Below are 25312 nucleotides of genomic sequence, written 5' to 3' on the forward strand. Positions count from 1 at the left end.
ATGGGTATATTGACTCTTACTGGGAAGTACAGAAGGGCTCAGAGTATTCTGTGGGGAATGGGAAGTTTATTTGTATTCCAGCAAGTAAAAAAAAAGTCTGTGTAAGAACGTCTACACAGGTGCACACTGCACATCTCAGGTGTGATTAAATGTTTAACAAACTTGAAACATCTTGCTTTGATTTTAGCTTTTTAAGCTGCTTGCTTGACAATAAAATAAAAGCCCTGCAAGGAAAAGGGAAGATTCATCCTCCTAAAAAGTAACTTCCTCCTTGTCACTGAGACCAGCAAAGCTGTGTCATTTATTTTCCCCTCTTTGATATGATGCTGGCAGATGCCTGTTGATGTAGCTATTCTGAAGAAAAGAGACCTTTGGCTTGTTTAGCTTCACTTGGGAATGTTGATGTAATAGGTAGGCTGAATAATTCCTTCAACTGGCAAATCTGACCTGAGCAAGCGTGTCAGCTGTAGCAGCAGATGCGGTGTGGTTGAGACAGGACCTGAAATGAAATTTTAGTGAAATTGCCATAATTTTATGAAGTTTTTCTTATTGTGATGGCACTGCATTTCCCAGGCAAAAGCTGCTTCATCTGAGAGAGGGTGGTTTCTAGAATCATAGAATCATAGAACCGGTAAGGTTGGAAGGGACCTCTGGAGATCATCTAGTCCAACCTCCCTGCTCAGCAGGGTCACCTAGAGCATGGTAGACAGGGTTGCATCCTTCTAGCTCTGCTGCAGTTCCTATTTGCCTATTGGAAGAGTCACCAGCTGTAGTGTTTTTGTCACCTTTTTCTCCCGCCACCACCTCTGAACTGTAATTACTCAGTGGTGATAATAAATAAATAAAGGTTTATACCTGCTATGTGACCCTAGCTTGGTTGGGGCATTCTGATGCTATCAAGCCACAAGTATTAACAAGAAAAGAAGATAAGGCTTGTACTTAGCATTGTGACAGTCTCTAAGGGATTTGAAAAATTGTCACATCCAAGCACCCTGTGATGGGGATAACAAAGTCTCAGGCAGACTTCTGACTCTGCTCTTCGAGTTATGAAGCAGGAGCTGATTCATGTAACAAAATGTTAAGAAGCTCCCTTCCCGTATGCAGGTATTTCTGAACAAAATATTACATTACATTTGCTGATGCTAAGGTCAGGAGGTGAGATTCCAGCGTCTAGTATTCAGCTTATTGCTACACTAGCGAGACCTTTGGCATCTAGCTCTGACCAGCAGTAACTGACAGGGCGGTAACTATGCACCCCAAAACATTTAGGTCCCTGCTTATGCAATGAAGGAAAAGCATATTGTGTTGAGATTTCCTATTTTTACACTTTATGCATGCCCGATTAGCTCCTTGAAGAATCCCATGTACTGTGTTCGCATCTTTTTTGATTAGCTGGTGTTGGCAGATCTAACAGCATTTAGGAAGCAAGGAGTATTAATGTTTTGTTTGCTCTATATCTAGCGTTGTGTCTGTGCTCATTCTACAGATGGGCAAACTGAGGCAGAGAGCAGATCAGTTGTCTTGGGGCTTGGCTTTTACTCTAGGCTCATTGCACAGATCCCTTTAAAGTCAATGAATTTCTGAGCTTCTGCAGTGTGCAGTTCATTTTGCAGTTCATTTCACCTGTCTCTCCTACCTCCTTTAAGCCAGGATGAATTTCACCTGAGTGTGCTTTTCTTCACAAATTATAAGGGATTTCTGGGTAACTGACTTAAACCAGACACCTAATTTTCAGATAGCCAAAATTAAATGCAATGAATCCTTTATTGTGTCAGTTAATCTGTAGCTGGAACATATTAGATAATCCGTAGCCTCTTGCCCTTATCAGCGGCAGCACATAGTGAATAACTTCCCTTGGGTTCTAGCCTTCGCTGAAGAGTTTAGTTACGCAAATACTTTCAGAAATGCTTGTGTTGTATGTGACCTCGGATACCATAAAACAAGGCAGGTGAATTTCCTTGACTATGGGGGAGTTGGCTTTTCATAAATTACTAAAAGATGCACCTTTTAGGGTGTAGGTTTATATTGCTGCACAGAAGCCATATCAATGTAACACATTGCAAAGTATCGTGACTCCTTGACATGAAGATGCATGTGCCACAGATTGGCTCTTACAGGCACATTTATGTTCTTGACTGCAGGGACTTGTAGAAATTACAGGCAGAAGATTAATACCAGGAGACTTGCAGTATTAGCGCAGATCTGTTCTTTGCAGCTGTCCCTGTGCAATGATGTCTAGTAAGCAGGTGGATGAGGGACGGTCTTGCCAAAGTAAGCCCACTGATGGCTCTTGTTTTAGCCAAGATTCACACTGGGGAACTGGAGCAGCAATTTGGTGCATAGAATTTTGAACAGCCTCTGATGGTGGTTTTTCTGTTGTCTGAATGTATCAAAATGAATGTTAATCTGGGCCTGTATTTAGCACTGAAAAAGTAAGCCTGTGAGTTGTTCACAGTAAACTCTTTGTCTCTGCAGACAATCAGTAATGTTGTATAGGAATCGCATACATTAGCTATTAAGAATATTGTACATTTTTGTGTAAGGGGTATAGTGCCATCTGGAAGCATCTTTTATCGATTTCTGTGCTTTTCTTTCTCACATCAAGGTTTTCCTGAGGTTTATTAACCCCAAATGTTCTTTAGACCTGTGCAAACTCAGATTTTTTTTTTCCTGTGAGATACAGTGGATTTTCAACTCTGACACAAATTTCTTGTCCTGTTTTTATTCCTGTGCAGCTCCCAAAAAACCTCCCACGCAACCCCCAGTCGACCCTGTGGTGAAAAATAAAACAGAAACCTCAGTGACGCTAGCATGGTCCCCTCCAAAGATAGACCGCCCCCTTCCAATTGATGGCTACATAGTGGAACGCAAGAAGCTAACTGGCTTTACCTGGGTGAGGTGTCACGAGTCTCCTGTGCCTGTCTCAGAGTTCACAGTGAGCAACCTGTCAGAAGAGGATGACTATCAGTTCCGAGTATCTGCAGTCAACACGTATGGACAGAGCCCGTATCTGGAATTCCCAGGAAGCATCCACCTCGGTGAGCACAACACCCCCTAAAAATGGACGAGTCCATGCTGGTCTACCATCCTAGCTCTTTAAAGATATGACCATGACCATGGGGAGGATAGAGCGATAACATGCAAAAACCTCTTTGTCTTTCCTGGTAGTTCTCCTGTTTCATTTCAACCACTGACCATGCATAACAACAGGGATGCAGGGTGGGTTTACGTGCTACAGCCATGAGGATGCTTATATTCCAGTCTCCCACATCAGACTGTGTGAAAGGCAGAGTACTTTGCAATGAATCTTAAGCTTGTAGGTGCTTCTTTCAAAGCTAGTGTGAAAGGAGAAAAATAGACAAACTTAATGATAAAAACTTCAGTATATAAATGACATGCTGAATGTGCAGCTAGAGAATATTTATACGATGATAGTGGTGTCAGGAGAAACAAGTTCCAAGCTCTTTAATCGCAAAGTTCCTAGGAGCAATACTGGGATTTTGCTTTGTCTCAAGGGTGCCAGTGTACAGATAAAATCACTATGTGCATTAGGATTGTCTCTTCCTTTAATTCACTGCACAGAGCAATATTTGCTCGGGCTTGATTGTGCTGTGTCTTGATATTGCGCAGTTCTTCTTCCCAGCAGTCAGAACACGATCATGTTTTCACAAGATGTCTAGGAGTGACTAGTGAGCTTGGTGACCTCTTGAGGACCCTCCTGAAATGTGAGAATAATACTGCTTAATAAAAAAAATAGCGCACTTGCTATGGATCCAGATTACTATGCCCTTAATAATCTAAGGAAAAAATAAGTAAAATATACCCATTGTTCTAACCGTGCAGAAACAAGACTTAGACTAATGTCACAGATCAGTTATTTGCAACTGTAGAGATCAAATCCTGTTGAGTGTGCATTGTCTTCAGTCCATACAAATTGTGTAAGGGCTGAAAGATTCTTTTTCCATGTCTTAATTCTCCATTTACCCCCCGAGAACTTTGTTCCTAGGAAGGACACCTCTTCAGCATGGCAACTTCGTGTCCTTTCGTCTCAGACGTGTTGTTGTTCTTCCCCAGCACCAGTCCTGGCTGTGAAAACCCCACTGACAACGGTTGAAGCTGTAGCTGGAGGGGATGCCACATTTACTGTTGACCTTACAACGACATGTTCTGGCACTTGGTATCTTAATGGTAAAGTCTTGCAGGAAAGTGAGACCTGTAGCATTAAAAGAACCCAAACTACTCACACCCTGATCATAAAGAATGTCACCAAGAACGATGATGGAGCAGAAGTGAAATTTGTCGCCGGTAACGTTGATACCAGCACGAACATGAGAGTGAGAGGTATTTACTTTGATCTCTGACCTACCTCCAGTAAAGGGACAGTTGCTGTGACATGAGGATTAAAGTAAGGGCTGGATGCCCTCATTGGGTGGGGCCTGCACTGTGGGAAGTACCCAAAATCATATCCTGTGAACTAGCATGCGTCCTGGTAGTACCTTGGCCATGGCAGGGTGAAATTCAGAGAGAGTTTCTTAGCCAGCTGTTTAGTATCTGGACTGCTTAACATCAGCTCAAGAATTTCTGTAGTATGGGGCCATCAGACAGTGAATTCTGTGACCAGATCTACCACTGACTCAGTGTGTGACCTTGGATTGGTGACTTCAGCTCCAGGTTTGGCTGGCCTTTCTGACTGAAGTGGAATCATTCAAAATTAAAGGATCATTAATTACTAATGAAGGTTTTCCTTGGAGATTTTTGAATATGCCACAGACAAGTGTGATAAGCAAGTTAGTACTGTAAAACTTGATGCAGCATTGAGACTTAGGTGCTTTGGCTGTCCTCTAAGAAATGACACAATAGCTATGTTTACCTGCTTTGCAAGGCAAAAAGTAATAAATAGGCATTCATTCTGGAACAATATATTTGTCTCTTGGTGAAAATCTCTGCAAAAGCAGAGTATTATTAATCAGTAAATGGATGTCCACATTTTTGTCTCAACAACATTGGCAATAAAACCAGATTGAGTCTCTTGAACTGGAAAAGGTTGCTTTATATTAACATGATTATGAGAGCAAGAACTAATGCTTTTTCAAAGATCCTGCAGTCTACAGCAGACGTATTGGGGAGACATTAGTCTGATATAACTTGAATTAACAAGAGCTTTGCTCCTGACAGGTGCTCCAGTCAGATTTACCAACAAGAGCAGAGATATGGAAAAGGTCTCTGCTCGACTGCGTGAGGAAGCCAAGCTTCAGGCTGACCTTTCCGATGCAAATGCTACTGTGAAGTGGATGAAGGATGGGAAGGAGCTCAAGGCCAGTGAAAAATATGAACATCAAACTGTGGGGAAGCAGCGCATCCTGAAAATTCACGACATCGCAACAGAGGATGCTGGAGTTTATGAGTGCATCTGTGAAGGGGATAAAATGGTCTATAAGCTTTCAGTGAAAGGTATGGCCTGTTCCTGTCCTTAGCAAGCAGAGCAGGACAGAAAGGGAGTACCCCAGAGGCAAGGGCAGGAGCCTCTGTAGCAAAGAGTGGTTATTGCAATCAAGACCCAGCATACTGATCTCAGAGATCAGAAAGAAACTTCTACAGTTTCAAGAAAATGGGTAGCTGGAGGGAAAATTTAACCCTTGGTCTACATCTGTTTAAGGAAAAATAAAGGCCATTATAAAATGATAGCTGGGTAAACCCAGTGTTTATGTATGGTCATAGAGATGGAGAGCTTGGGAGTGAATACAAGCCCTTGCACCCTGAGTGATACACAGCTGTATTTTCAATCAGATTGAAGTCTGGAATATCCCCAAGAACTTGGTGTTACTTCATGTGCTTTAATTGTGGGTAGAGAAAAGATGCTCTTGTGTGATGAGGAAATTCGGCCTTGGAGCCAGGACATGACACACACGGTCCCATGTCTGCCCTGTACTTGCTGTGTGATACTGGACACATCATTTACAAGCTAGTTCTGCTCTGGTTAAAACTGACGGACCAAGGTCATCTTCGACTTGGGGTTTTCTGTGTGTGTAAGTGTGTTTTCTTCTATCAGTACTCTAGGGATTAAGAACAGACTTTTCCAGAGGACATTGAATAGCTTTTCTCATTTCTTTTTGCAGGGTATTCAGATGGAAGGCTGTATAAAACAGCAAAATGTCATTTCTTTTAATGCTTCCTGTCCAGTTTTACAGCTGCTCCATTGTACAGCTGTTCTCTCTGTCACGGCAGTCCCTTCCTTCATGATTGCTTCATGTCTGGTTAGCAGGCACTTTGACCACACATCCAGGCTTCGAGCCAGATGCTGAACCCTTAACCTTTTCCCTGACAGCAGTGGAATTAAGCCTCCCTCTTATAAGCCTTTCTGTCTGTGCCAGATTCTATGAACTACTTTATAGGAATGTTTCTCTTGACTTGACTAGCGCCTGGGTTTGGCTGAAAAGCACCAAGGTATTCCTAGATTGTTCCTGATGGATGTCATCTAGATATCTGCTAAGGTTCAGAGTCCATGACTCTGCTCCAAGACCTGACTCTAGGACAGTCTCACCTGCTCACAGATGTGGTTTGGGGTGTGCTTAGCAGTTATATTGCTTTGAGCTGGCAAAGGTCACTTTGTAGAGCTGTAGCATTTGGTGTTTGAGTTCTATCCTGTAAAATCCCCCTCAGATCCAGGAGAGGTTTTGTTAAGGAAAAGATAGGAAGGAGAGCAACAACATAGTCTTTGCGTTCCTCCTGTTCTCTCGGGATGACTTCAAGGGTGAATGTAAATAACCTGTTCACAATAGAGATCAAAAACTTCAGGGAGGAAAAGAACTGTAAAGAGTTACAGGAGAATTTACTCAGCTGTTGTTCTAAAAATTGGTCCTTTTTATTCTTAAGAAAATGTAGAGTAAGAGTTAAAACTTCTCTGCAGCTACCTATTTTCCCGAAAGTCTAGAAGCTTCTGATCTCTGATCAGTGTGTTGGGTCTTAATTGTAATAACTAAGAATCCTTTGTGGGCTACACAGAAAGATTTTTCTCTTTGACCCTGAAAATCTGCAGCACAGCGATCTGTGCAGGGCTCCATACAACTACAGTAGCACAAACGGAGCCTTGTGCATCTTCTTCCCCGCAGTGATTGCACTGTTTCTACGCTGAGTATGTATTGAGGCTCCTCTGAGTTGCGTTCTGCTGGCTTGTCACCTCCACAGCCTGTGTCGAGATGAGAGAACCTCAGGCTGATGTTTGTTTTTTGCACGTGACAACTCACCTGCTTGGCTGCTCTCAAGGAGCAAACCCAAAAGAGGCATGAAGACAGCTGAAAAAAATCTCTTGGAAATGTAACTAAATTTATGCAGGAATGGATGTTGTTCTTAATTTTGTTTTTCTTCTCTTTCTCTCTCTCTCTCTCTGCCTCGTTAGCATCATTTTTCTAACTAACAGATTTACGCACATATTTAATTGAATTAGCTGAAGGATATCTCCATATACTTTTCGTTATGGTCTGACTATCAAATGAGTAATCAATGTTATTATTTCAGAATCGTTGTTGGCAAGTTGCACCTTAAATATCTACAGTTAATAGCTTGCTTACTGGAGAATCAGTTTTGATAAATCTCATACTTGGGGTAGGAGGCTTGCAGAACTGATTCCCATAATCATACTCTCCCAATATTTCACCTTTCAACATTATCACCTTTTTTTTTTTTTTTTTTTGCCTATAAAGCAGACACAGCTGGTAAATCATTTGATCTATAGGTCAGCTGTGTCTGCACGTGAGCATCACATGGCTGGCGAGAGGCCCCTGTGTTGAGCTGCAGCCAGAGGTGTGTCACTTGCTGGGCCGTGAGCCCAAAAGTGCCCTGCTAGAAAGTGCACTTGCTGCTTAGCACTGCTGTCCCTCCTCTGCCATGAGACTTCATGTGCCAGATGTCCTCTGACACGTGACCTCGTATGTTGAAACAGGACAGGCTCTGCAGGCTTCATGAGCTAGGTAATTAAAATCACTGCCACAGGCTTGTTGGAGAAATCTGAATAACCAGGGGAATGGCTAAAAGCAAGGAATCTGAATGCAAAATCCATCCGTTGTGGACAGGCTGTTTTGAAGTCTCTGAGCTAAAGAAGAGTCCCATTTGTTGCACCAGGGGTGGCACTGATGGTAGCACTTTCTGAGCCTCTAACCTAAAGCGTGGAACAAAATCTGAAAGTGTCACGCTTAGCTTTCCCAGATCATGGACCATAACTGCCTGTTGCAGTACCAGCTGCGAAAGGTCCTAACTGCTTTTGGATGGACTGGACTAATATCCAGCCATGGATATTAGTGCAATTAGAAACAACGGTTATTGAAAAATACATTTTTATGTCTGACAGAATTCTCAGAGAGAGTTAAACCTATTTTCCTCACCTCTTCTATTTCAGATTTTTATTCTTAAACCTCTCTTGCCTAGAAGTCCCTCTCCCTCTGGTTCAATATAACGTGTGGTACACTTTCTTTGGCTGTGAACATTTGACAATTTGGTATAAGACTTATAAAGTCTGAAAATTTGGAAACTTCTGAACTAAAAATCTAATAATTAGATCCATAATTAAACAGGCGTATTTGGCCCTGTGATAAATTCATATCCTATGTAGATAAGTATATATATTTATTTATGTCCACACAATTCCTTACAAGCACTTTATGTCCGTATTTTGTTTCAGCACCTGCAACTTTCATAAACAAAGAGAAGACCGGAGGAATTATCAGAGTCATCACTGGAAAACAGGCTGAGTTTATTTCTGAGACCTCTGAAGCCAACGTCATGGTTAAGTGGTACAAAGATGGCAAAGAAATCACAGCCAGCAAGAAATTCACTTCGGAAGATAAGGGCAAACTGCATAAACTTGTGGCTTCAGCTGTGACGAAAGAAGATGAAGGAATGTATACCTGCAAAATTGGAGATGACACTCTTATTTTTGATTTAAAAGTCTCGGGTGAGTTCGTGATCAGAATGTGGGATCAGACTGTATTACGCACTCAGGACTTGGTTTATTATACCTGTTACTACTTAGCTAATTCTTTGGGCCAAGATTGCATAGTACTATTTGAGAGCCTCTAACCCTATTCAGTACCCAGTACAGGCAAATAATATAACCATGCTGTTGTGTATTCAGGTCAGCTCAAGGTTTTACTAGGGCTAGATTCATGACTCAAAACATCTCACTTGTTGGACAGGCTGAGAGCTATATCTAACCTGTATTTTTTTCAGTTTAGCAATTACTCTCCCATTTTTGTTGTCTTTGAACCTTCAGACTGAAATGGTACTAAAGTCTTACTGTGAAAATCCTGTGTTCTCCTTTGACAAGTTTAACTCCTGATGTTAACAGTCAAGCATCTCCTGTTATTCCCAAAGAATACTGTGGTCTCTGAGACAGCTACTTGTGCTCCCTTAGGTACCGTAAGTGAAGCCATTAGTTGATGGCACATGCCCATCAGCAAAAAACACATGGTAAAGCACGTACCTATCAGGTCAAGTCCAAAAGGGAAATGCTTGCCACTGAGGTGTTCCAATCCACGATGGAGCCGGAGTATAAGGCAACACAATAAATTGTCTTTGAAATTAAGTATCTGTGAAATTCAGGTGATTGAATTGGCATAACCTGCTGGGAACCTCTCCTCTAAAAGTAGTTGTCTGGTTTATGTTTTAAGCTTGTTTTTCTACCAAGTCTTAAGATACAAATTGAAACACCAGTGAAAACTTTCTCACGGTGTGTCTACATGCGGCGATGCAATGCAATTTAAGAGAAGTAACAACTGAGTGTCACGCAAAACTATATGTTTGTGACCTGTAGCAGTATGTCCATATAGCTATGATGCTGCCCACTAACTAACTAGAAACTCGGCAGGGCTGATTTGATCTAGCACAGCACTGAACTTGTGGGATTGCTAGAGGGATTGCTTCCAGTTTACAGCTGTTTGCTCAAGTATTCACTTTGCATCATGCCTCCAGTTCTCTTTGGTTGAGAATCCAGTACTTTGCAATTTCATTTTGGGTGTAATTCATAGTCTCTGACCTTCTCTGTTGTAAAATTGGTCTGAAGTAGTCAGCTAGGCTCCATCTGAACTGGCTGATGCAGAGTGAAAGATACTCTCAGAGGATAATTTATATGATCTGATGAGAACTATCTAGGACAGATTAAAAAATATATATATTTTCCAGAACTGCCTTTACAGGTCAAATGTATAAGGAGTTTGCATGATTACTGGAAACAGAGTGCCTAATTTTTCGATGGCTGAATTTAGGTTCGATGAATCCCACCTTATAGCTCCCATTACAAAACATCACATGGTTCAGACAAATAAAATCGGTATCTGCAAAGTATCTGTGAACCCCTGTGAAATTCTTAGTGAACAGGGGCTGAACTACAACCAGTTAACAACACTAGCTAGGAAAACTTCCACTTGTCTCATATTTCTCCAGAAAAAGTTTCCAGAGTGCTGATAAGAAGCACTGCACAATTAAGGAATGAAATTAGGGCAAGGAAGCAATCTGCCTTTAAAGGTGATGAGCTATTCCATTAATCTTGAGCAGCAGGACTCTGGAGGGGCTATCCTTCCTTGTAATCTAATTTTTTTAAAATACATTACTCCTAATGATTACAATTTTTAATGGAATATTTATTCCCTGATGCCACATGCCTGACATAGGTGCAGTGTACCAATTGTCCTTGGGTTACTTAGTGACTGAAAACAATAATATTAAACCAAAATTGCTTATGACTGATAGCCTTCAACTTGCTCTTCAGACATGGGCTGGTGTGGTGGAGTGTAGGGTATGAAATACCTGGCATGTTCATCAGATACTGCTCATTAGTGAGTGGCAAGGTGTGTTGGATACATTTGCTCACATTTCACAGACAAAGCACCTGTCTCCACATAGCTGCCTTCACTTCTACCTTTAGGAATACATTTACAAAAAATTAAATGGGTAAAAGTGCTCAATGATTGCTGTATACATGACACGCACTGTTTATGTGTGTGCATATACACAGCTCGTATATATGAGCACCAGCCTATGCAGTCAGCAGGATTTGAGCTGAGGTATCAAAGCAGGAATCTCTACCACTTGAGCTAAATGAATTGTGGTCAGTTGTGAGTTCTCTGCTGTGAGGATCAGTTTCAGCAGGCAGATGTGACTCTACTCACTCTTGGTCCTCTTGAAACTGGAGAGTATCTTATCAATGAGATCACCCACATGTATCTTGATCTGATCTGGAGAAGAATTTGTGCCTGGGACAGATCATGAGGACGAGGAGTTGCAGATATAGGCTCAGAAACATGTAAAAAAAAGGTTTTTCGTCACTTCTAACAAGCCTCTCTGAGACTTCCTAGATCTTTTCAAAACTATCTGTAGACTTAAAGTCAACACATATTCCCTAAAGTGTGAAATCAGAAAGAGTGAGTGGTGATTAAAGTGTCAATAACTTGACTGGAGCTCAAATTGATTTAAAAGAGCCAGGATGTGGGACAGAGGAACGTGACTCTGCTGTTACTAAGAGCAATTGTCTAAAGATCAGAGGAGGAGCTTGTACCATCTCTCAGAAGGTTGGGGCATCAACATTTATGTTTGTGATGAGACAGGAGCTGTGAAGTAAAGCACAGAGACTTTACCTGTGAGGCTTTATGATCTCATGATGTTGAGCCAGATTCTGCTCATGCCGATGTGTACATACAGTTCCATTAGTAGAAACTACCTTGTCTGTACTCTGGGAATCAGGCATGAATGCTGCTGCAGATGGGAGGCAGAAAATGACTGCACATTAGTTAGGTGAATTTTGGTTATGACTACAGATAGGAACAGATCCACATCTATTTATAAACTGTTTTCTTCTGATATATGTCACAGTGTGCACCTACTAGGTTGATAGCTTATCAGGGTAGACAGGACAAGGCTATCAGTAGCTAATCACCACTTCAGAGGAGTGAAAATAAAATTGCAAACGTTTTCCAGTTCCATGTATTTGACCAAAACATGTTGAGTATTATATGTATGAAATTACATATTGAGAACTGATTGTGCTTCCATTTTACTCATGGAAACAGTCACACAGAATACAATGAGATTTATCACAGAGGTTGAGGTTGGAAGGCACCGCTGGAGATCGTGTAGTCTGACTCGCCCCTCCTGCTCAAGCAGGGTTACCTAGCGCATGTTGCACAGAATCACATCCAGACACGTTGTGAATAACTCCAGAGAAAGAGACTCCACAACTACTCTGGGCAACCTGTTCCAGTGCTCTGTCACAGGAAAGAAATTCTTCTTCATATTCGGGTGGAACTTGCTGTGTTTCAGTTTGTGCCTGTTGTCTCTTTACCTGTTGTTTGGCACCACTGAAAAGAGTTTGGCCCCAGCCCCTTGGCACTCCCCACTTAAGGCATTTATAGACATTGCTAAGATCCCCCCTCAGTCTTCTCTTCCCCAGGCTAAACAGGCCCAGCTCTTATAGCCTTTCCTCATAGGGCAGATGCTCCAGCCCTCTGATCATCCTTGTAGCCCTGTGCTGGACTCTCTCCAGTAGTGCCATGTCTCTCTTGTCCTGGGGAGCACAGAACTAGACACAGGCCTCGAGATGAGGCCTCCCCAGGGCTGAGTAGAGGGTCAGGATCACCTCCCTCGACCTGCTGGCAACACTCTTCCTAATGTACCCCAGGAGACCCTTGGCCTTCTTGGCCACAAGGGCACATTGCTGCCTCAACTTGTCCATGAAAACTCCCAGGTCTTTCTCTGCAGAGCTACTTTCCAGCAGGTCAGTTCTCAGGCTGTTATGGTGTGTGGGCTTACTTCTCCCTAGGTGCAGGACTTGGCACTTGCCCTTGTTGAACCACAGGAGGTTCCTCTCTGCCCGACTCTCCAGCCTGTCCAGGTGCCTATTTTGTATCATCGGCAAACTTGCTGAGGAGGCACTCTGTCCCTTCGTGCAGGTCACTGATGAATGAGTTAAACAGGATGGGACCCAGTCCTGAGCCCTGGGACCCCACTAGCTACAGGCCTCCAACTAGACTCCACGCCACTGATTTCACCCCTCTAAGCTCTGCCTTTCAGCCAGTTTTCAATCCACCTCTCTATCCACTCGTCTAACCCACACTTGCTGAGCTTACCTAGGGGGATGTTATGGGAGACAGTGTCAGAAGCCTTGCTGAAGTCAAGGTACACAACGTCCACTGCTCTGCCCTCATCTGCCCAGCCAATCATTCCATCAGAGAAGGCTGTCAGATTAGTTAAGCATGATTTCTGCTTAGTAAATCCATGCTGGCTCAGCCTGATCACCTTCTTATTCTCCACATGTTTAGAGATGACATTCTTAAGTCATTTGAAAGGATGGGAAGCTAATCACCTGCAATGAGAAGTTTAATGTGGAGTCAGAGGGTAAATTGCAGCAGCTAGTGATAACTCACGTAGAAAAGAAAGATACTGGCGAGTACACCTGTGAGGCTGCTGGCCAGAAACTGAGCTTCGAGGTTATCATCGCAGGTTGGAGACATGTTTTGGTTTATATTTTGTTGCCTTTTCTTTGCGTCTGGGAGTTTTCTCATGTTTGCTATGTCAAAATAGTAGAAATGCTAGTCTGAGCTACCAGGTTGTCTGAGCTACCAGGTCAGAGTCACGGTGCAAGACCATGGGCAGATCTGTTGTTCAGCATCGGTACAGTGATGCCAGACCTCGCCTCATGGCTGTAGGTCTCCTAAGGCTCAGGTGTTGAAGCCAGAACATTCTTTGTCTTCTCATTGCTCTTTGTCTATAAAAGCCACTGTTTTCTCCCCTTTTTCTGTCATCTTTTCTCTACGTGATGCCCTCCCTCTCAAAGAATTGCTTTGGAGTGTTCTGCAGTCTGGCTGTGGAAACCCATATGTGAACACATCCTCAAGACTTAGTTTGCTATGAAACATTTGTGGATAATGAGCAGAAACAGTTCCAGACATGTTCAACTTGATTTATGAGTTGAATTTAACAACTTTTCATCCAGCTCTTCCCCAAACACTACTTTCATCGGAAGCTGTCACTGGATATGGAACTGTAATTTTTAAATCACGATAAGTGGTCCAATACTGATCTACTAAATGATATTTATACTGTGGCATTTAGAGGAACCCTATTTTGTTGTGTCTGTACTGAGAAAGTTTGAGAGTTGATAGTGATGCGTTGTCCTAAAAATTTTGGAAGAGCTGCACTAGTTATATCCGTGGCCTGTTGAATCCAAAGGTGATGGTTGTTCACTGTGAGTAGTGCATTTGTAATGATCAGTAGTGTGTCCATTTTATTTTCATTTTTCTCTTTAAACAACCTGATCTGGAGTCAAAGCATTTAGGCCTTTCGCTCTGACTACAGTGGAGATTCCTTTTGTCTAAGTGTATTTTGCAAGTAAACTTCATCTTAGGCTCCAGATGGCCGTGGGAGCCATCTGGATATACATACTCTGAATGTATATCAGATACATTCTTGAGTGATCATTTCTGAATTGGCTGATGAGAACGGCTTTTTTGTTTGTTTTATTAAAAGTAGTAATATTGTACTGCCTTTGTTTGTAAGCCAAATGCCTCATTGTAAATTTTACAGTTCTTGTCTCAAATTCTGACAGAGCAGGGAATCTATTTTCTCTTCTGCTTTCTTATGGCATCAAGCACACTAGGACCCTAATCCTGGCAGAGGTCTGGCATTTTATCAGCTATGTAGAGGAGCAACTGCACTGGGAATCTATTGACTTCCCTGCTTCCCCGCATGCTCGAGACCTTGAAGTCCTTGCAGGGCATAGCTTGCGTTCTGTTCTCCTGTAAAGGTTGCAGTCTTTACTGCTCTCTTACTGCCTTGAGGCATCCTGCTCTCCTTGGTCTTCTGTGATCAATATACAGTTGCTCCGGTAGCATAGTACTTTGCTGCTCCCCATAGCATATGCTATAAAGCATCAGCTGTTTTGTGTCCCCACGCTGTGTGCTGTACACAGGCTGTGAGTTGGGAACATTAGGCTCTTCTGAGTTGCACAGCTCGTGCTTTTGGCTCTGGAAGCTGCCAGTTTCAATGAAGGATGGATAACAGTGAGGCTTGACTTGAGAGACACCATTTAAAGAAAATGCAAAATGGATGTTAATAGAAAGAGCACGGCATGTTTTGGAGGGAGCAAGGTTCATGCTCAGCTACTGATGCCAGCTTGTCCATTAGTCTAGAGGTATAGGGAAATTTAGGGCTGTTAGAGAAATTAAAATCTATCTGAGGGCTATTCTTAGCTGTTTGCCTCAGAAACCAAAGGTTTGCAGTTCTCTTTCAAACTGGATGACTTCATGGCTGCGCAGGGTAATGTAACACCTTTCCCTCTCTGTTGTAAGTGGAGAGTGCTTGCCTAGCTACAGTTGCTGTATTTCTCATGTGTACAGCTGTAACATGACATGCAAGTTCCACAGCTCACTGGAAAATGAGCTAGTGTGAAAATCAAGAGGGATTATGAGTACTCTTCGAGTGGCTGGCTCTTTCATGCAGAAATCCTCATCTTACTAGATTATCTCAAAGTGCTGTGGCTTTTTGAGTCTTAATTTATCCTGTTACCACTGCACTCAGCGAACTTTTCAGAGCTGCTGTGCTCCAGTGTTCCACTGCTAGCACAAAAACTTCCCTTTTTAAGGACAGCTTGAAGGTTAGATGCTCAGTATTGAGCGTTGGGAGTAGCTACTGGCCCTTTGATTTAATGTAAGAAGAAATGAATGTTGAACACCTTGTAGACTGAACTAAATGTGTAGCTGAAAGAGCTGATTCTGCAAGCTCATTATCTGAATGTTCACTGTATGCAGTAAATTGCTTTTAAAATCTGTATATGAAGTGGGCCAAAGCACATTCGCTTGTAGCTGTTGGAGTTGCTGCATCAGCTGTGTCAGAAGTTTTGACCCAGACAGACCCTGACAGCAGGTGCAGCTCTACAGGTCTCAGGCTGCAGGGAGTGCGTGTACTCTTCCTGATTAATGAGCAGGTCTTGTGGTCTCCTGAAAGTCTTCCTGCTGTCAGTGCCTACAGAGGAGTTCCTCTGTATACGTATATGCTCTGGTTTAGAGCATATAACCTGACTTCTTGCTTTGGCATGCTCCCTGCAGGACTCGTCCCTCTCCATGGATGGTGCAATGTTGTCAGTAAGCCTGTGACATGGACTCCAGGGTTGCATGCACTGCCATGGTCAACAGCATAGGAGCTTGACCTGAACTTACCCCACTCCTTACTCTCCCAGGCAGCTGCTGCCGCTCAGAGCGCAGACATGATAGACACAGTGTGCAGTGGAGTGAAAGTCATCAAGGACGAGAAGAGGATAGTGCTAGGAAGCTGTAGAGGGTGACTGGGGGGAGGAAGGCAGTAGCACAGGTTATAGAAGAGGTTCACCATGACTACCAGGGAGAGAGAGCCAAGAGTCTACTTGATCACCTTAGCCAGATAAGCCAGATGCCTGAAGCAGGCTATCGTCTATGCTTGCCTTGTGACTGAAGGGTGATGGCAGCCTCATACCCATGCCAATCTAGACTTCATCTTTGAAGCTTGGGCTCCTGTAGCAGTGAAATCACAAACATTAACCCTCAAGTACGTACCTGGGTTCCGACCAGGCACAGGCAGTCTGTACTGTACTCTGGGCTGCCACACTTACCTTGCTACTGTTCCTCAAGCTAGATAGGGATACGAGTCCAGTGAGTAAATGTATCATAAATATCCTGCATTTCAGAACTCAATTAAAACATCCAGGTGCTGCTAAATTCTGGTAAAGTGTGATAGTGAAAATGTTTTGAAGGGTCCTATACACAGATGGTTCCTCTCTGTGTTATTTACATGTCACTAGGAAAGTCAAAAAAAAAAAAAAAAAAAAAAAAAAAAAAAAAGTTGTTTCCCTAGATTTAGGAGAACTAACTCATCCTTGTGCTATATTGTAGGCTTTCTATGAGAAGCCTCACTGTCACTGGACCTCTGCACCTTACCTCCTCTCCTGTGTATAGGGATAAAAACAGTGTCCTACCACCTAGTGTTTTGCATATCACAGGTTGTGAGGTGCTAGGGAAGCATGGGGAAGGAGACAGATAAAAGCCACTGGCCATTTTCTATCTGTAAGATATAATAGTGTGACTCAAGCCCATTACTGCTGAAAAGAGGCTGTTGTTCAGATTTTGCAGACAGGAATATGCAAAAGGAGAGCAAACAAGAGTAGACTCCCTGTTGCCACATAGAGATTTGCTGGCTACTTTAAAAGGAGAAGTGTTGGGATCTTGAGGTTCTTGCTCAAGACTGCAGAGGAAGTGTGCTGTAGAACCAGAACTGGGAAATGGATCTTCTGACCTTCTTCTGACCCTCTGAGTGATCTGAGATCACAGCACACAAGTAGTATTCCCCCAAGGGAAAGTCAGTGAGAAACTGAAACCTCACACTGAAGGTAGTTGTCTAGTATGGAATCATAATGTGAACTTAGGAGTCACTCATTCAATTAGTAGCTACATAATCTCTATTGGTTTGTTTCTGTAGGCAAAGTATCTACCTAGTTGTGGATAAGATCCAGAGGGAACAATTAGCCTATAGGAGACTTTTCTAGGAGTATTCGCTAGTTGTCTTTAGAGATGTGATACAAAGAGCTCTGAAACCTAAATCCTGCTCTCTTTGCATCATTGCCCAACTTCTTTCCTTGCCTACTTCTGCTTCCAGGGTTAAAGGACCTCTTGCTATCTATTTTAACTTGCTTCACAAGCTTGGATCCAGCCTGACTTCTGGCAAATCTGTCTTTCCACTACAGTTCTTTACCTTGGAGACAGAGCTTTACTGCAGAGCTATGCTTTCTTCCATTCCTTATTTGTGTTCTGCCTTATAAAGGATTTTAAAAGATAGTTAAATGAGTTTATCTACTGGCTATGATGAAGATTCTGAGGATATCAGATCCCACATTGAGTCTTAAAAAAATAGCTCTTTTCTTCATTGATCAGTTTTCATAATTCAGTGAAGTTTGCCACTTATAAATATGTGTGTTACAAATCCATGGGCCCTCATGGGATGCACCCACAAGTACTGAGGGAGCTGGTGGATGTTGTTGCCAGGTTGCTCTCCATCATCTTTGAAAAGTTCTAGAGAACTGGAGAGGTGCCTCAGGACTGGAAGAAAGCCAATGTCACTCCAGTCTTCAGGAAGGGAAAGAAAGAGGACCTAGGCAAGTAGTAAGCCTGACCTCCATCCCTGGAAATGGCATGGAACAGCTCATTCTGGATGTCATCTCCAGACATATGGAGGAGAAGAAGGTGATCAGGAAGAGCCAGCATGGATTCACCAAGGGGAAATCCTGCTTAACTGATCTGATAGCCTTCTCTGATGGAATGACTGGCTGCGTAGAGGAGGGCAGAGCAGTGGACGCTGTGTCCCTTGACTTCAGCAAGCCTTTTGACACTGTCTCCCATAACATCCCCCTAGGCAACCTCAGGAAGGGTGGGTTAGACGAGTGGATAGAGAGGTGGCTTGAGAACTGGCTGAAAGGCAGAGCTCAGAGGGTCGTCATCAGTGGCGTGGAGTCCAGTTGGAGGCCTGTGGCCAGTGGCGTCCCCCAGGGCTCAGTGCTGGGTTCTCCTGATCCTCCTGATCACCTTCCTTTCCTTCATATGTCTGGAGATGACATCCAGAGTGAGCTGTTCCATGCCCTTTCCAGGGATGGAGGTGAGGCTGACGGGCCTGTAGTTGCCTGGGTCCTCCTTCTTGCCCTTTTTGAAGGCTGGAGTGACACTGGCTTTCTTGCTGGCATTAGGTATTATTAATTCTTGTGTGGTTCATGACAAAGCAACTCAAAGATTCTTTAGAAAGATACCAGAGTTCACATTTCCTTCCAACAGCTTTAGATACATATCGTGAAGTCAGTGCGGTGGTTTCCAGTATTCCCTGTGAGTTACGATACAAGGTTTAGGAAACTGCGGCTCAAGGGTGCACGTTGAATTAATCTCTCTTTTCAGAGCCAGAAGTTGTGTTTACAAACAAGGACAAGGTGCAGAAGGAGGTGCAGGCATCCTTGAAAGAGGACGCCACGCTGAGCTGTGAGGTGGCCGAGGAGAAGACCCAAGTGAAATGGTACAAGGATGGGAAGCTGGTCACCTCAAGCAAGAAGTTCAAGGTTGAGTCGGAGGGCAAATTGCGGCGCCTGGTGGTGACTCAGGTGGAAGAGCGAGATGCTGGCGAGTACACGTGTGAGGCTGCCGGCCAGAAACTGCCCTTCAAGGTGAACGTCAGAGGTAAGACTGATAACTCTTTCTGTAGAGGATAAAAAAGTAATAATTGTGATTCCGTATTACCCAGTGAGGCAGTTGCAATAGTATGGGCTTTATTGGCAGCCTCTAAAGTTTGTCTAATCTGCTGTGTGCTGGATCTGGTATACGGTGAAGTCTTTGGTTTTAACATGTCCCAAAGACTAATCACATTCTTAACTAGTCTATATAATAATAATTGCAGAAGCGAATACAATAGAAATAGAGGTCAGCGTCTTATTCAGATCCTTCCTGTTCCTGGGATCCCAAAGGATGATTGTTGAGCGCTGAACCTCTTGGCAAAGACAAGCAGGTGTGATGTGGCATTTTGCATGCAGGACGTCGTGAGAGGAGCAACCTAAGCTCCTCCAAGCAACGCGTTGCCCCGTTTACAATGCCGCTGAGTAGGACGTCACACTCATTGTGTGAGACTTGATAAGACTGAGTACTGGAAGTGCAAATAAAATAGACCGTCTGTAAATTCCACGCAAGGAGTAAAGGGTTGGCTTTGGCAGCCAAGAACTGGAGGAACAAAATGAAGACTCATGGGTATGAGGAATAGAAACTTTTCCAGAATTTTCAGAAGAAATTTGGAAAGACGCTGATGAAGAGGTACGCACCTGTTTGCAAGCACAGTGCTGGACTGGCAGCTGAAGCCATCTGAACTATGAGAGGAATTGCTGAGGCTTGATAAGTGGTAATCAGTAAAAAGAAAAGGTACAGATTAAATGAAAAATAGTCCAAACTGATTTAAAAAAGTAAAAATAATAAAAAAGTAGTTGGTTAGATAGCAATTAAATAGAGATATTTTTCTCTATTCTACTTCGTTTGTTTCTTCTGCATCCCTCTGTGGGAGAAAGGATTCAGTTTTCCAACTCACTCCCAATTTCCTCATCCTCTTGCTAGCAGCTTGAGAAACGCAGCTCCTGTAGGGGAAGGGTGTTTCACCATTTGGATGTGAGGATGTGAGAAGGGCTGGGATGTTCCCAAGGTTGCAGTGGAGACCATGGCCTGGCCTTGGAGATTTAAGTCCTGCGTCTGGTGCCCTGAGTACTGTATGAAATAAGCTAGTGCCGAACCTGTGGGACAGAAGAGGCAGCGGAGGCAGCTTTCTGGAACAGAAGAAATCAAAGCTGTGGGGCTCTGGCACAGCAAGAGGCAGTTCCTGCCACTAAGAGTTCATATCCTTTTACTCAGCTTACACCAAAAGGCATCTTGCCTTGTCTGGGGCCTGCCACGTAATGCTATATGAACGATCCGTTTAATGTCCGAGCTTCATGGAATCGTAGAATCAGTAAGGTTGGAAGGGACCTCTGGAGATCATCTGGTCCAAGCTCCCTGCTCAATGGGGTCAGCTAGAGCATGTTAGACAGGGTTGCATCCCGGCGGGCCTTGAATGTCTCCAGAGAAGGAGACTCCACCACCTGTCTGGGCAACCTGTTCCAGTGCTCCGTCACTCTCTCAGTGAAGAAATTGTCCCTCACGTTCAGGCGGAACTTCCTGTGCTTCAATTTCTGCCCATTGCCTCTTGTCCTGTCACACGGGACATCTGGAAAGAGTTTGTCCCCATCCCCTTGACACCCTCCCTTCAGGTGACTTATAGACATTGATAAGATCCCCTCTGAGTCTTCTCCTCCCCAGGCTGAAGAGGCCCAGCTCTCGCAGCCGTTCCTCATAGGGCAGGTGCTCGAGCCCTCGGATCATCTTTGTAGCCCTGTGCTGGACTCTCTCCTGTAGCTCCATGTCTCTCTTGTCCTGGGGAGACCAGAAGTGGACAAAGGCCTCGAGATGAGGCCTCCCCAGGGCTGAGTAGAGGGTCAGGATCACCTCCCTCGACCTGCTGGCAACAGTCTTTCTAATGCACCCCAGGAGACCCTTGGCCTTCTTGGCCACAAGGGCACATTGCTAGCTCAATGGTCAACCTGTCATCCACCAGCACTCCCAGGTCCTTCTTTGCAGAGCTTCTCTCCAGCAGGTCAGCCCCCAGCTTGTCCTGGTGCCTGGGGTTCTCTCTCCCTAGGTGCAGGACTCGGCACTTGCCCTTGTTGAACCTCAGGAGGTTCCCCTCCGCCCAGCTCTCCAGCCTGTCCAGGTCTCTCGGAATGGCAGCACAGCCCTGCGGTGTGTGAGCCGCTCCTCGCAGCTTGGTATCATCAGCAAACTTGCCGAGGAGGCACTCCGTCCCCTCATGCAGGTCGTTGACGAATAAGTTGAACAGGATGGGACCCAGTCCTGAGCCCTGGTGGACGCCACTAGCCACAGGCCTCCAACTGGACTCCACGCCACTGAGGACAACCCTCTGAGCTCTGCCTTTCAGCCAGTTCTCAAGCCACCTCTCTGTCCACTCGTCTAACCCACCCTTCCTGAGGTTGCCTAGGGGGATGTTATGGGAGACAGTGTCAAGAGGCTTGCTGAAGTCAAGGGACACAGCGTCCACTGCTCTGCCCTCCTCTACGCAGCCAGTCATTCCATCCGAGAAGGCTGTCAGATTAGTGAAGCAGGATTTCCCCTTGGTGAATCCGTGCTGGCTCCTCCTGATCACCTTCCTTTCCTCCGTATGTCTGGAGATGACATCCAGAGTGAGCTGTTCCATGCCCTTTCCAGGGATGGAGGTGAGGCTGACGGGCCTGTAGTTGCCTGGGTCCTCCTTCTTGCCCTTTTTGAAGGCTGGAGTGACACTGGCTTTCTTGCTGGCATTAGGTATTATTAATTCTTGTGTGGTTCATGACAAAGCAACTCAAAGATTCTTTAGAAAGATACCAGCGTTCACATTTCCTTCCAACAGCTTTAGATACATATCGTGAAGTCAGTGTGGTGGTTTCCAGTATTCCCTGTGAGTTACGATACAAGGTTTAGGAAACTGCGGCTCAAGGGTGCACGTTGAATTAATCTCTCTTTTCAGAGCCAGAAGTTGTGTTTACAAACAAGGACAAGGTGCAGAAGGAGGTGCAGGCATCCTTGAAAGAGGACGCCACGCTGAGCTGTGAGGTGGCCGAGGAGAAGACCCAAGTGAAATGGTACAAGGATGGGAAGCTGGTCACCTCGAGCAAGAAGTTCAAGGTTGAGTCGGAGGGCAAATTGCGGCGCCTGGTGGTGACTCAGGTGGAAGAGCGAGATGCTGGCGAGTACACGTGTGAGGCTGCCGGCCAGAAACTGCCCTTCAAGGTGAACGTCAGAGGTAAGACTGATAACTCTTTCTGTAGAGGATAAAAAAGTAATAATTGTGATTCCGTATTACCCAGTGAGGCAGTTGCAATAGTATGGGCTTTATTGCAGCCTCTAAAGTTTGTCTAATCTGCTGTGTGCTGGATCTGGTATACGGTGAAGTCTTTGGTTTTAACATGTCCCAAAGACTAATCACATTCTTAACTAGTCTATATAATAATAATTGCAGAAGCGAATACAATAGAAATAGAGGTCAGCGTCTTATTCAGATCCTTCCTGTTCCTGGGATCCCAAAGGATGATTGTTGAGCGCTGAACCTCTTGGCAAAGACAAGCAGGTGTGATGTGGCATTTTGCATGCAGGACGTGATGAGAGGAGCAACCTAAGCTCCTCCAAGCAACGCGTTGCCCCGTTTACAATGCCGCTGAGTAGGACGTCACACTCATTGTGTGAGACTTGATAAGACTGAGTACTGGAAGTGCAAATAAAATAGACCGTCTGTAAATTCCACGCAAGGAGTAAAGGGTTGGCTTTGGCAGCCAAGAACTGGAGGAACAAAATGAAGACTCATGGGTATGAGGAATAGAAACTTTTCCAGAATTTTCAGAAGAAATTTGGAAAGACGCTGATGAAGAGGTACGCACCTGTTTGCAAGCACAGTGCTGGACTGGCAGCTGAGGCCATCTGAACTATGAGAGGAATTGCTGAGGCTTGATAAGTGGTAATCAGTAAAAAGAAAAGGTACAGATTAAATGAAAAATAGTCCAAACTGATTTAAAAAAGTAAAAATAATAAAAAAGTAGTTGGTTAGATAGCAATTAAATAGAGATATTTTTCTCTATTCTACTTCGTTTGTTTCTTCTGCATCCCTCTGTGGGAGAAAGGATTCAGTTTTCCAACTCACTCCCAATTTCCTCATCCTCTTGCTAGCAGCTTGAGAAACGCAGCTCCTGTAGGGGAAGGGTGTTTCACCATTTGGATGTGAGGATGTGAGAAGGGCTGGGATGTTCCCAAGGTTGCAGTGGAGACCATGGCCTGGCCTTGGAGATTTAAGTCCTGCGTCTGGTGCCCTGAGTACTGTATGAAATAAGCTAGTGCCGAACCTGTGGGACAGAAGAGGCAGCGGAGGCAGCTTTCTGGAACAGAAGAAATCAAAGCTGTGGGGCTCTGGCACAGCAAGAGGCAGTTCCTGCCACTAAGAGTTCATATCCTTTTACTCAGCTTACACCAAAAGGCATCTTGCCTTGTCTGGGGCCTGCCACGTAATGCTATATGAACGATCCGTTTAATGTCCGAGCTTCATGGAATCGTAGAATCAGTAAGGTTGGAAGGGACCTCTGGAGATCATCTGGTCCAAGCTCCCTGCTCAATGGGGTCAGCTAGAGCATGTTAGACAGGGTTGCATCCCGGCGGGCCTTGAATGTCTCCAGAGAAGGAGACTCCACCACCTGTCTGGGCAACCTGTTCCAGTGCTCCGTCACTCTCTCAGTGAAGAAATTGCCCCTCATGTTCAGGCGGAACTTCCTGTGCTTCAATTTCTGCCCATTGCCTCTTGTCCTGTCACACGGGACATCTGGAAAGAGTTTGTCCCCATCCCCTTGACACCCTCCCTTCAGGTGACTTATAGACATTGATAAGATCCCCTCTGAGTCTTCTCCTCCCCAGGCTGAAGAGGCCCAGCTCTCGCAGCCGTTCCTCATAGGGCAGGTGCTCGAGCCCTCGTTTCATCTTTGTAGCCCTGTGCTGGACTCTCTCCTGTAGCTCCATGTCTCTCTTGTCCTGGGGAGACCAGAAGTGGACAAAGGCCTCGAGATGAGGCCTCCCCAGGGCTGAGTAGAGGGTCAGGATCACCTCCCTCGACCTGCTGGCAACAGTCTTCCTAATGCACCCCAGGAGACCCTTGGCCTTCTTGGCCACAAGGGCACATTGCTAGCTCAATGGTCAACCTGTCATCCACCAGCACTCCCAGGTCCTTCTTTGCAGAGCTTCTCTCCAGCAGGTCAGCCCCCAGCTTGTCCTGGTGCCTGGGGTTCTCTCTCCCTAGGTGCAGGACTCGGCACTTGCCCTTGTTGAACCTCAGGAGGTTCCCCTCCGCCCAGCTCTCCAGCCTGTCCAGGTCTCTCGGAATGGCAGCACAGCCCTGCGGTGTGTGAGCCGCTCCTCGCAGCTTGGTATCATCAGCAAACTTGCCGAGGAGGCACTCCGTCCCCTCATGCAGGTCGTTGACGAATAAGTTGAACAGGATGGGACCCAGTCCTGAGCCCTGGTGGACGCCACTAGCCACAGGCCTCCAACTGGACTCCACGCCACTGAGGACGACCCTCTGAGCTCTGCCTTTCAGCCAGTTCTCAAGCCACCTCTCTGTCCGCTCGTCTAACCCACCCTTCCTGAGGTTGCCTAGGGGGATGTTATGGGAGACAGTGTCAAGAGGCTTGCTGAAGTCAAGGGACACAGCGTCCACTGCTCTGCCCTCCTCTACGCAGCCAGTCATTCCATCCGAGAAGGCTGTCAGATTAGTGAAGCAGGATTTCCCCTTGGTGAATCCGTGCTGGCTCCTCCTGATCACCTTCCTTTCCTCCGTATGTCTGGAGATGACATCCAGAGTGAGCTGTTCCATGCCCTTTCCAGGGATGGAGGTGAGGCTGACGGGCCTGTAGTTGCCTGGGTCCTCCTTCTTGCCCTTTTTGAAGGCTGGAGTGACACTGGCTTTCTTGCTGGCATTAGGTATTATTAATTCTTGTGTGGTTCATGACAAAGCAACTCAAAGATTCTTTAGAAAGATACCAGAGTTCACATTTCCTTCCAACAGCTTTAGATACATATCGTGAAGTCAGTGTGGTGGTTTCCAGTATTCCCTGTGAGTTACGATACAAGGTTTAGGAAACTGCGGCTCAAGGGTGCACGTTGAA

At 44.8% G+C, this 25312-nt stretch overlaps 1 protein-coding gene across 9 annotated transcripts in view; it reads left to right on the top strand.

Moving 5' to 3' along the window:
- OBSCN (obscurin, cytoskeletal calmodulin and titin-interacting RhoGEF) overlaps positions 1-25312 on the top strand; it is a 158580-nt gene that overhangs the window by 20882 nt on the left and 112386 nt on the right. For all 9 annotated transcript variants that reach the window (XM_062568715.1, XM_062568714.1, XM_062568718.1 and 6 more), the window contains exons 5-10: positions 2736-3038; positions 4075-4341; positions 5176-5451; positions 8675-8947; positions 18951-19226; positions 22141-22416. In XM_062568715.1, coding sequence (XP_062424699.1) covers positions 2736-3038; positions 4075-4341; positions 5176-5451; positions 8675-8947; positions 18951-19226; positions 22141-22416 — 1671 coding nt within the window. The remainder of the gene's footprint in view (positions 1-2735; positions 3039-4074; positions 4342-5175; positions 5452-8674; positions 8948-18950; positions 19227-22140; positions 22417-25312) is intronic.

This window comes from Rhea pennata, chromosome 2 (genome assembly GCF_028389875.1).
Source record: "Rhea pennata isolate bPtePen1 chromosome 2, bPtePen1.pri, whole genome shotgun sequence".
In the NCBI taxonomy this organism is placed as follows: domain Eukaryota; kingdom Metazoa; phylum Chordata; class Aves; order Rheiformes; family Rheidae; genus Rhea; species Rhea pennata.